We start from the raw sequence: 13,002 nt of genomic DNA, 5'->3' as shown, positions 1-13,002 counted from the left end.
TGCAACTATATTATTTTGCATACTACACTTTGACTTTTTTGTTGCATAAGTTGAAGGATATCTACAATTTTCCTTTCTTCTTCATCCTTGGATTTTTTAAATTTATATTCGACTGTGTCTTGTGATCCCATGTGGGCTGGGCACAGTAATGTACACGACACTCAAATCAATAAAATCAATAAGCAGGCCAGCCATGTTGGATTTTTGAGTCGGGGCTGGTGAAAAGGCCTTTACTGTCAACCAGAAATCCAATTTAAGACCTTTCCAATTTAATTTTCCTTTTGGAAAGGTCTTAAATTCTGACTTCTGGGTTTAAATGGACTACACCATCCCTTCTCCTTTGAAAAGAATAAATTTGCTTTGATTTAATTCAAACTTACATGTATCTTAATACTTTGGTTTTAGTGAGGTTAATGATGTGAAAAATGGTGAAAACTATCAAATACAATTTGGTAAATTTCAGACATATTAGATCATTTCTCCCTTCGAACGTAACCCAAATATTTATGCACGCTTTAATCATAACCTATTAACCTTTGAACATAAGAATATTTTCTAACTTCAGTCTAGTGTGCGAGGTCGTAAATGGCCTGGCTGCTGCATGTTTACTGGATTTAGTCTGTCGTCCTGCTACTCCTGTAAGATCCACCAGAATAACTTCCGTCTATACTTGTACATCTTTTGGAGGACCTGCCTGTTCTTTTGAAACGACTCCACAGTGGACATCATCAACAGCTGATATAAAGAGCCACAGCTCTATAAACTGTTTTATATCTCAGCTGAATCTGTCACTAAACCAAATCTGAAACTCGAATTTACATCACCGTACAGTTGAACCATTCGTATTTTCTTATGGCACTAACTAAATTTGTGTTTGGGTGGGTTAGGGGGGTAAAGACAATACCGTGTGGTTTTTAGTGCAACCTGCCAGCAGACTGAAGATGTATACTAGCCTGCTAGCTCTGGTAAAATGCATCAAATGGAAACATTTATCTTTAAAATTGTTCATTTCTTCTAAATAAACAAATTAATAAAAAGAAAAGAACTGTATCTTTTTCTTTGTTCCTCCCATGTTTGTTTTTCATTTTTACTAAATGTAACTCCAAACATAAAAGTGTATAATCTAAGTAGTTTCAACATATTAGCTACAAGTAATCTGTACTAGCCAATAACAAGAAAAGAATAAACTTCATAGAAAATGTAAAAATTGATACGCTGAATGCAGACAAGCTTTAAAAAAACAGACTGAAAACAGATTTATCCTGTAATAAATAGAGGCATTTATTTATGTACACCACTTGTTTAAAGGCCAAAACATCATTACCAAAAGCAGTTAAGAACAAATATGTACATTAATAAACATATTTACATGTGCAGTCATTCAGTGAATAAACAATTGACTTCAATACTAGTGATGCATCTGCTCCTCTTCCTCACAGCAGTCATTAAGACACCACAATGAAGTCTTTGTTGGTCATAACCTCACCTTCATGCAGCACTGCAGTATTCCTACCAATAGATTCACATGTTCATGTTTATATCCACCAAGTACAACAGCACCCAAGATGAACAGATAAACAAAATACTTCCTAAAAAGGCACAAATTTCCCTTCAATCCACATAAATGATTTCAAACAGCCAAAAAACACCATGTGTCTTGTTGAGACATGGTGTTTTTCTATAAGGAACTCAGGTATAAGGCGAATAGGTCCACAGGGAACACATAAACACACACGTGCTGCGATGTGGGGCTTTAGACTCGGCCCTGTTGGTCACACATGGATGCATCAAAGGTTTTCTGCCTTCCAGGAATGTGGTGCCCCTAAACAGCGGCAGTGGAAAATTTAAAGACGGGTGTCCAGTGCTCAGAAAGCTGATCACAAATCAGCCGTCTGGGTCCACAGAGGCATCTGGAAACCCTCTTTAGAATCTACACACAAAGTATAATAAGAAATGTGCTATGTGTTGTGTTTTTTAGGTCAACTGCAGCAGCAATGTTGAGTCCTTTCGGATATTTTTTGCACAAGTATTGAAACAGTAGCTTGTGTAAAACTCCAAATGATGCAGTCCTACTGAGGCCACAGTGATTCAACAGCTGCTTGCAAGATTTACAGTCAACTTAAAGGAAAATTAATTTAATATTTTGGTCAAATCTTATTAATATAACACTCCAATTTGCTGAACAAAATGCTATAAAAGAGTTGAAAACTGCCGTTAAAGTAACAAACTCCTCCCACCGGCTTGATAATTAAACACTTTATCTTCTTTTCAATCAGAAATAGTGCAAGATCAGGTTGCTCCGTTGACAGTTTGTCACTTTTTCAGGACGGATATTTACTAAAGTTTTTGGCTAAAGTCTGTCTGACACTAGTTTAAAAATGACCATTCATACGTTGCAGTGAACGTAGTAACTTATAAACATAATGCAGCTTCGGAAATTACACTTTCCTCCAGTTGTACCATCAACACCAAATGCTTGAAAAGAAAAAGACAGCTGAAAAATCCTTTAACCCCAGGATTGGTTTGCTTTGGAAATGGAAAAAAAAGGCTGTTTGCGCTCGGTTTTTTCTCTGTAGCACGCTTGTTTGTCTGTGAGGATACAGTGGTTAAAGGTTGAGAGATACAGGCTTTGACATCCATATCTTTGTGCTGCTTGAGGTAAATCTAGAGGACTTTGAATGTAGGCTCCTCTCTCCACTTTGCCCGACATTCTTCAGTTTTCACTGAAGGCTGGATTGTCTGCCTCTTCATCCAAACAAACTATTTGTTTCTGACAGGACAGAAAAATAAAAGTATTACAAGACACATAAATACTGTAAGCTGTATGAGCTCATTAAAAAAAACAAAACCATTGATCGTTTAAATTATTCTTACATAAACCAACACTAAGATTAGAGTAAAAGATTCTCTGGTTTACCTTTGGGTAGGTGTAACCATCAGGACTATGGCTCCTCCAAATGTGCACCTGGTCCTCGGTGGTTTTCTGATAAACAGGGTTATCGAAGTGAATGGTGTTGGTGTTCTTCCGTCTGTAGTTCCTCCACAGCAGCAATCCACCAACAGCCACCAGACAAATGATTGCTGTTTGATAAAACACAATCAGATTGAGGTGAAACATTATGTCCTGTTAGTTTTGCTTGTTTTCTAAAGAAATATTTGGAATTTGGGTTGAAGCAGCCAATAGAGCAACTCACCCAAAGGCAAGACAAAGTAAAGAGCTAATCCAGGGGTGGGGCCAGTTTTGGGTAACGCAGCATCAACTTGATGTGGAGCATCTGAGGGGAAAGGTTAACACAACAGTGTAAGTTAATGATACATGAAACTGACTCGCACGACTCGGTCACGTTGCTGAGAGCAAACTGCACTCAGCAGAACAGAAATGATGAAAAACCTGCCGAGTCAGCACTTTGGTAACTCACCTGTAGAGGTGACCGGAGCTCCTGCAGTGGTGTGAAGGATTTTAGGCATTTCCGGCTGAGGCGAGGGTGTCTTTGGTGGGAGTCTAGTGGTCCTGGTTGGAGGTTTGGTGGTACGCTGCACTGGCTTGGCGACAGTGCTGGTGATTACCATTGGCTTTGTGGTGGTGCGTATCTGAGGCTTCATTGTGGTCTTTGGTGTGGTTCTGGGTGGAACTGGTGGCAGACGAGGGGAACTGGTGGTTGGAGCTTGGGTCTGTGCAGGAGCTGGAGTTGTCAGCACGGCTGTGTAGTTTAAAAAAAAAAAAGCCAAGGAGGATAATGAGTGAATTTACTGCTTTTAACTAGTTATGCCGGTATTAGTTTCCAGCTTTTCTTTTTGGCATTACACAGATTTACCCACCAGGTACACACGATCTCATATCTCTTGCTAACATCATGTCATCTGGGCAGACGCAGGTATATTTGGGGGGATGGCTGCCCACTTGAGGAGCACCAAGACACATGAATTCACAACCTCCATTAGCGACCTGACACCAGTCCCGTCCTGCAGTAGAAAAGGAAATACAGTCTTAGTTTGGTTGTTTTACAGTTTGAAGATCCATCATTAATAACCACAGTCTTTCTTCTGATTAAGAGTTGGGAAAAAAGATATGTACACATGTCTCTGTTGGTATAATACATATAAGCTAACAAACTAATTGTTTAAGTGTTTGGTTTAACCAGGCTGTAAAGAGAAGGGAAGCTGCAACTGTGCCTGAAGCAGGTTACAAAATCCATCACTTGTCAGGTTCGCTAATTAGCTGGAAAAAAACCCTCAGTTTCATCTTTTTTCTGTCTGTGTGCAGACTTATCAGATGGTGACTTAAGTTATGTAAACATGACAGGTTATGCTAACCTTTTGAAACCAGTTTTAGTGGGAATTTGGTTCACTCAAACCCATCATGAGTCATGTCACACTTAATAGATAGTTTTTTGCTGGTCATTACTTTTTGCTAACATTTGAAAAATGGCAAGCATGTATACTTTTCCACATTTTAAATCATTTTTCTCTATCTTGTAGTTTGAATTTTGGGTTTTTGTCAGCATAGCTGGAAGTTTGCATATGATTGTTAGTAGAATATGTTGGTCTTGCCCAATGATTACTGGACCCTTAACTGGACAAAGCGGTTAAGAAAATTACTAATGACTGATGAGGATGTGTTGGGCCATGCAATATACATGGATGTCTGATGCCAAAGTGACTGTAAAGATCACTTATTCAAAAAGCAAAGAAATCTGTGAGGTTTAAAAAAAAAAAAAGTTTTTGTTTCCCATTTTTGAAAAGTAAGCTCACAAGAACCTCAATTTATAAAAAAAAAAAAAAAAATTTTAAAAACAAATCATCATTCAAAACAATGTTGGTTTTATCTTCTGAGTTTTTCTCTCATGTTTGTTTTAGTTTCAGATTTCTGCTCACATCAGACGAAAGGACAAAAAGACCAATGAAAACTGGCCTTTGATTTACTCTGGTGCTGTTTCATTATAATAGTTTATAAATCATTCATTCATTCATTTTCTGAACCGCTTAATCCAATTCAGGGTCGCGGGGAAGCTGGAGCCTATCCCAGCTGGCTTTGGGCGACAGGCAGGGTACACCCTGCTCGCCAGTCCATCACAGGGCCACACACAGAGACAAACAACCATTCACGCACACACTCACTCCTATGGGCAGTTTAGAGTAACCAATTAACCTACATACATGTCTTTGGATGGTGGGAGGAAGCTGGAGAACCCAGAGAGAACCCACGCATACACGGGGAGAACTTGCAAACTCCACACAGAAAGGCCGCTGACCAAACCCCTCTCCAGCCAAGGATTGAACCAGTGACCTTCTTGCTGTGAGGCAAATCATGTTGCCTAATATATGCTGCCCCCTATGACTTAGCTCAAATTCATAGAAAGGATGTGTTACACTTTTTTAAAAATATAATTCTCCTACTTCAGAGCTAATAGTTTTTTTCTCTTACATATCTCTTACTCATTGTTTACGTGTCCTGAATGGACACCAATAACAAGCTGATACAGTATGTGGAAATTAAAACACAACTTGAACCATAAGAAGCACATATGAACAACTCATAAAAAAAGAGAATAGACAACCTTTGCAGAGTTTGAACAAGGTCTCAGTGAATGTTTAAAATCAAGTACTTTCCATTAAAATTGCCCACAATTGTACTATTGGATAATAATTGAGCTTTTTCACACCTATATAAAGTCTGATCGATAACCCTGACAATGCTGGCAAACCATAATTATTTAAATATTGGAAAATAACTCTAATTTCATGGCTTAGTGGTGTAACTCGTACCAGCAGGTTGCTTGAGGTTGTGGTAGAGAATGATGTCCTCTGGTGATGATAGGTTCTCTGCCACTGGTGCAATGTCTTCACCAGTCAGCCTGCTTGCACTGAGGATGGCATTGTTGCTGACATCTGTCCAAAACACTCTTTCCTAGAGAAACACAACCAACAGAGTTTTATGATTAGAGAAAAAAAACTCTGTTTTAACGTGGAGTTTATGGAGAGTTGCATTTGAAAAAGTTTGGCTGTAACAGCTTTCTACCTCGAACACAGTGAGACCCAGTGGGTGAGCCAGTTTGTGCTCGTCAATGATGAGAGTGCGGCGACTACCGCCCTGGACGTCGATACTGGAGAGAGTATGCAGTTTAGAGTCCACCCAATAGAGCCGCTGGTTCAGCAGGTCTGGGAAAGGAGCAAGTAGGGATTTGGAAAGTAAAAGGGGGAGGGGGCAACCGGTCAGACCAGAGTCACCACTGGGAATTATGCACATATGAATAAATAAAGAGCTTGAAACCAGAAAAACACAAATGCCTTACCAAGTGTGATGCCATTAGGCCACACAATGTTGTCAGTGACCAGAGCAGTTCGATACCCTCCATTAAGACCTCCCTTCTCAATCTTTGCTGGGTTCCCCCAGTCAGTCCAATAGATGAAGCTGCAAAGTAAAGGTATAATAAATTAAAACATATCAACTCACATATATAACACTCACATGAAGATAAAAATCACTGTCAGCTTACTTGCTGTGAGGGTCGACCACAATTGCACGAGGTTTTAATAGATTTTGACGGAAGAGGGTTTTACGTCGGCTGCCATCAGCAGTTACCACAGAGATTGTGCTGCGAATGCTGTCTGTCCAGTAGAGATTTCCATGGATCCAGTCGAAGGCAATTCCTTCAGGAGCATCAATGTCACTACCAATGACTATGTGGTGACTAGAGGAGTCATCAGCTGAGTCCATCGAAGTTCTGGATTGAAAGTCAAAGTGTTAGACAAGGTGTTAAACAGGAGTACAAGAAATAAAAAGGGGAAAAAACACCATAATTTTGATTCAAGTATTGGTTACCTGTAGATTTTCTTCTGTGAAATGTCCGACCAGTAGATCTCTTTGGTGGCCATGTTCATGTCGAGAGACACCACATTCTTTAGACGGGGAATTACTCTTGTGTATTCACTCTTGTCCAAGGTCATCTTTCTGACTTCATGACGGTTGGTGAAGAAAAGGTAGGCAATAGTACCTAAAAAAAATCATGATTAGAAAATAGTTGTCCTATTAAAAAGTCTCAAAGTAGTTATTTTCAAGAGTAAAGCTCATATTAGCAACATTTTTAAGAGAACGAATGTCAGCTAGATTCAGTTTGATAATGTATTACCTTAACAAGTATCCCCAAAAAGGACAAATATTACCTTCATGTTTTGCTTTGCCCAAGACGGAATAAACACAGTAAAAGGCATGTGAAAATGCTTTTGATTTCCTGAAAATTAGACAACCATTCGGTTGAGACATTTTAGTTTGCTAATTTTAGGCAGCTAAGTTAGCTAAATTAGCTTGCACTTCCAGGAGACTTAAGTTTGACTGATTTTATGACTGTTAGCGGGGTTATTCTTTATTTTCCCTCCCTATTTTCTCCTTTTTTTAAAATATGAAATCCATGTTTTCTGTTAAGTAACCCCCCTCCAACCCCCCCAAAAAAGAGATAAAAGACACAGGGCGTATTCAATTTCTGACCCACTTAAATTTAACTAATCAAAATTTAGTTCAAGAAGCTAATGTCATGCTAATTTTGGTTAGCATGGTTAGCTAAGCTAATTAGCTTAAACTTTCAGAGAGCTCAATAATGACTGATTTTATGAACCAGTCTGTATTTTGTTTTATTTGCCTTTTAATGAAATGTAAACTTTGATTTATCAGTTTACACCCCCCATCCCTCAAAAAAAGGAGGAAGCATCCCATTTTAATCCCACTTTAACAAAAACTGAGTACTTAAAAATGAGCTAAACTGTTCACCTTTACAGATGAAACAATAAATTATCATTGAAAAAATTCAGTAATTTTCCAAACCCCTCAGTTCAATTAAAGGTCACGGAGAAGCTGGGGTCTATCCCAGCATTTATTGGACGACCGGTAGGGTACACACTGGACAGGTCACCAGTCCATGACATGACCAACACAGAGACAAACAACCATTCACACACACTCACTCCTAGGGACATTTTAGAATAACCAATTGTGGGAGGTTGGATGAAGCCGGAGTACTCTGACAGAACCCACGCATACACTAGGTGAACATGCAAGCTCCCTGCAGAAAGGCCTGTTCGAGCCTCCGCCCTAGCCAAGGGTCAAACTAGTGACTTTTTTGCTGTGAGACCACAGCGCTAACCACTATGCCACCGTGCAGCATAATTAAGTAAAATAACTCAAACTTACCAATGGCCTTGCAAGCCTTGGTTGCGGGATCAACCTGGTAACCCTCCTCACACTCACATTTGTAGCTGCCAATCTGATTGATACAGATTTGACTGCAGGTATCTGGGTTGGCACACTCATTAATATCTGATTCAGACAGAGAGGGAGAGAAAAAAGGAAAAAGAGTTGAATTACAGTAAACTAATTCTGGCATATTGTATTAATCTCAATAAATTTTATAATATAAATAAAATTCCATGGCATACCTTCACAGCGTTTATCATCTACTAGCCTGAATCCAGTTGGACACAAACACTCGTAACCAATTTTTAGGTCTTTGCAAATGTGTGAGCAGCCACCTTTGTTGTACAGACACTCATTGGAGCCTGGAGGAAAAAGAAGAAAATGTCTTTTAGAGAGGATATAATCACAACTCTAAAGCTGCAGAGGCCCTAATTAGCTATCCAAAGTAGTAATTAAACAGTTATGAAGGACAGGCCTTCATACACACCACATTGCCGAAGAGGCTCATCTGACCAATCTCTGCAATCACGCCTCTTATCACACACTCTCTCCATGCTTATACACTCCCCACTGCGGCACTTAAACCTATTTGGGCCCTCGCAGTGAGTTGCTGTGGATGACATATGAAAATAAAATATTAGCTCAAATAATTTAGAAACACGTTGCTGGTTCTGTATTTGGAAATGCGGTGTAGATGAGGGATTTGTACCATTGACACAGCCAGATTCATCACTCATGTCCTTGCAATCATACTGATGGTTGCACTGGCGGCTGCCATGAATACAGGTGCCATCACCACATTCAAACTCATCAGGACGGCAGGTAGAACGAGCTAGAGGGATAACCAGAGTTCACAAGGTGAGTACTTCAGCGTAGGAATTATGGAAATTTAAAAGATAAAGCCAAAGAGGTGTTTAATGTCCTGCTTACAACAGCCAGATTCATCAGACTGATCAATGCAATCAGGGTCTCCATCACACTTCCAGCTACCATGGATGCACTCTCCGCTTCCACAGTGGAACTCCAGGGGGTTGCACCGATGAACGGGAGGAGTGGCAGGGGTCTTCGTGCCACAGGTCTGAGGCCACTCGTCTGAGCCATCGAGACAATCAAGATCACCATCACAGGCCCACAGGCGAGGAACGCAAATGGTATTGTTGCACTGGAAGGAGGCGGCACTGCAGGTGGTGGGTGGGCAGGAGACCTCGTCACTGCCGTCGTCACAGTCCGCCTCTTCGTCGCACACGAAAGAGGATGAAACACACTGGCCGTTCCTGCAGCGAAACTCGGAGTGTGTGCACTGCTTTGCGGCTAGAAGAGAGGACATAAAACAAGATGGTCAACTGACAACAAAGAACGAAGGGAGATAAGAAAAACGCCCAGTTAAGCTTAAAACAGACATGCTCACCACAGCTCTCCTCATCAGCTCCATTCTCACAGTCAGCTTTTCCATCACAGCGCCAAGTGTTGGGTACACACTGGTTAAGGCGGCCTGCACAGCTGAACTCTGTAGGTTTACATGTCCTGGCTACTGCAAATAAAAAATAACACAGAAGTTAGTAACTGATAGTACAGGCGCTCCTCGGTTTACAAACTAGTTCTGTTCCTACCGTGGCGACATAACCCGAAATTCCCCACAAGTCGGATTTTTATCCATATCGCCCCACTTTGATCACTAAATAACTATCTAAATATACGTATTATACATCATATTGAAGGAAAAACAGTACAGGCAATTAAAATACACATTGACTCGTCGTTTCAGCCTGTGTCACGCATTGTAAGAGCTTAAACGGACCCTAATAACTTTGAAACTTGCTCAATTTTTTGTATTTACATTTATTTAATGAGCGTTGTAAAGTCAAAACGACGTAATTCGAGCTGTACTCCACCAAGGTAATACGAACCAACACACAACTCCATGTTGTTCGATAAGAGAAGATAAAAGGTTAAACAGCAACTCAGACAGAGATATAGAATATCATTTCCCTGGTAAGTAGCCCAGCCGGACCTGATCAGGCTTTCCCCAGGACCTGATGGTGTGTTAGGTCTATAACCACAATAAAAAATCTAATTTTCCAGCCCTTTTGGGCCCTGCCAACAAAAGCATTACACATACAGATTCATCCCCCAAAACCTTGTTTTAATGGCTCTGATGAGGCCACTGAACTGGAAGAACCAATTAGACTGTATATGAAAGAAGCAGTGCTTCATGAAAAGGTACTGGAGGCCTCTCGTTGACCTCAGGGGCTTCAAATCCTGGACCGCCACTTTCTCCTGACACAGGCCAGGGGAACATGTTTAACTGTAATACCAGCAGCAGCTTCTTTATAAGGGAAATCATACTTTGGGGGCCTTTTTTTCTGAATTTTAATATCAAATATTTATGTTTGGGTATTAGGATTTTGGAAGCTTTTGCTCCATGAGAATGGATGGATAAAAGGCATATCATAAATTATGCATCCTTACACATCTCAGGTCAAAATGTAGTAAACCATAATGGCCTCTTAGTAAAGACAAGCATCTGGTGCCATCAATCATAGTTAATGCTTTAACGGTGGTTAAATATTTCCTTAAGCTTCTGCAGGTTGTTTTATAGTATTTTATTATATTATTGCCAAAGGGGAACCTATTTATTTCTTTATGGATCCATGTGACAATCAGACATGCACTTTCTTGCCTATATTATAAAGATAATACTCAGCTTGATATTGACGAACATGATTATAATAAAACCCCTAAATTGTGTATATATAATAAATAAACAAATACTGGCAGTATTTAATTTCATACTGTGCCTTTCCCTGAAACCAGTGACATGTTGCCAAACCCAAGTTCATGCTGGTTATTTACTTAATGGGCTGAAAGTTCAGACCTTGGAAGACAAACTGAACTGAATGGCAGCATTATTGATTGGCTGCAAATCAGGGCTGGGAAATAACAAATGTGCCAATCTGGAGGTTTATCTGATCGACAAATTTTTTTTTAAAAAAAGCATCCTTAGCGTGACACATAGAAGGATTATCTGTGTGAATCTAAGTGAGAAATGGTTGTTAAACATTATGTTGGAGTGCCGTAATTCCAAATGCCGTGTATTTCTGAGACTGGTATTACAATATGCACAGAGGTGAAAACCAGTTCCAACTTGTTCCACCATGCACAGCATTTCCTACCAGCATACTAGGAACAGGTCTGACAATGACTTCACGAGTAAACTTGAGGACAAACAAAAGAATGGGGGGTAAAAATGATTAATTAAACATTGGAGGCAAAATAGAGGGGTGTTCATTCATCTCCAAAAGCTTCCTGTAAACATGCAGAATGTTACATCATTTTAAAAGTACTTGCACCTGCAAAAGTGGTTTTTAAAAGCAAAAAACATTACAGAATACTTCTGTTTCTATGGTTTAGAGCGCCTTTTCCAACATTGTGAGGAGCTGGAGCTTTCAGAACCGGCTTTTTCAGAAACCCCGCTTGACCCTGTTTCACAAGGCGGCATTCACGGCGCTCAAAGCTGATTGGCTGATCCGAGCCAGGCGCCGGTACATGAAAGCAACAAAACGGCACAACGTGAAAGGAAAGAAAGGAATGAATTGTAACATATAAACCCGGCTTGTTTATTCTACTGACAAAAAAACCTTTATTTTCTCCAAAATATAACCCACTTTTTCTGTCAATATCATCAAAGCGCCGCTTGTTACGCATGCCAGGCCTGATCAATAATCACACAGCTGTAATAAAAAGGCTTTTCTTCCACTTACTAGTCTGATGAAGGAGGTAGAGGAGAAGCTGCACTGAGGCGTAACACAGCAGTCTCATGTTTCTGGCTCGCGCTGGAAGATGCATCCACCTCGGGGTCTGCAGGTTCCTGATCAGTTCTTGCAGCGCGGTCTGGACTGGGACTTCACCTGTAACACCTGGATGAACAGCTGCTGCTGAGAGAGAGAGAGAGGGAGAGAGAGATGCTCCTACTGGGGAATCTGATGAGGGATCTCCGCACTATGTAGTGTTTGACAACATCAGACCCATTTCAATGTGGTCCAGCAGTGGGTGGGGCCGCGGGGGGCCCTGAGCAGGGGAAGGCGGGGTCTGGGGGTGGTGTGATTTCGGAGGTGTACACCCTCAACAATCATGAGGGCGGTCTCTGTGGAGATGATTCTTACTATGAGTTTAACCCTTTAAGGAGCCGCACACACCCTCACGTGAAGTGTTCTGTTGAATCAGTTTCAGTTCGGGGCGGAGGCAGGAATTTGGTCTGAGAGAATGTGTGTGAGTGTGTGTGTTTGTATGTGTGTGTGCTTGGGTGTGTGCAGGTTATCAGGTTACCTGTGCCCGGGGGAGGGTTGGGGATGGGGGGCTATATAGGAGGACTTAATGTAAAGCTGTGACAGTCTGAAGTGTGGATGACAGAAAAACTTTACAGATGTTCGCCAGTTGAAATCCCTGCAGTCTGAAAACAGGTCTATTTAATTAGATAAATCAAAATAGAAAAGTTTTCCCAGAAACCTTTAATTAAATTATTGTGACAGTTTTGATTCAATAAAATAAAATAATATATTTGTTGCAAAAATGTTGATTTATTTATTTTAGTAGCAGCCCACTTTCATTGTTTGTCTTATATATTATCCATTTATTTATTTATTTATTCATTTATTCATTATCCTAACCGCTTAATCCAATGAAGCTGGTGCCTATCCCAGCAGTCTTTGGTCGACAAGCAGGGTACACCCTGGACAGCTCGCCAGTCCATCGTAGGGCTCATTCATTTAGTATGGAGCATTTTTCTGTTAAATGCAAGTATATATGTATATACC

General features: G+C 40.4%; 1 protein-coding gene across 1 annotated transcript; it reads right to left on the bottom strand.

The window, feature by feature from the left end:
* Positions 1-2,713: 2,713 nt before the first annotated feature.
* Positions 2,714-11,893, bottom strand: ldlra (low density lipoprotein receptor a; the record flags this gene model as incomplete). Its single annotated transcript, XM_079252675.1, has 17 exons — positions 2,714-2,770; positions 2,918-3,081; positions 3,195-3,275; positions 3,420-3,701; positions 3,820-3,963; positions 5,767-5,908; positions 6,020-6,159; positions 6,294-6,412; positions 6,498-6,725; positions 6,824-6,995; positions 8,186-8,311; positions 8,431-8,550; positions 8,676-8,798; positions 8,898-9,020; positions 9,119-9,499; positions 9,597-9,719; positions 11,854-11,893. 17 exons carry the CDS (start codon positions 11,891-11,893, stop codon positions 2,714-2,716), a joined length of 2,565 nt encoding a protein of 854 aa, XP_079108801.1.
* Positions 11,894-13,002: the final 1,109 nt, after the last annotated feature.

This window comes from Telmatherina bonti, assembly GCF_933228915.1.
Source record: "Telmatherina bonti genome assembly, chromosome: 14".
NCBI classification, from domain to species: Eukaryota; Metazoa; Chordata; class Actinopteri; order Atheriniformes; family Telmatherinidae; genus Telmatherina; species Telmatherina bonti.
Note: the sequence above shows the minus strand (reverse complement) of the source record. Positions and strands in the feature narration are given on the sequence as shown.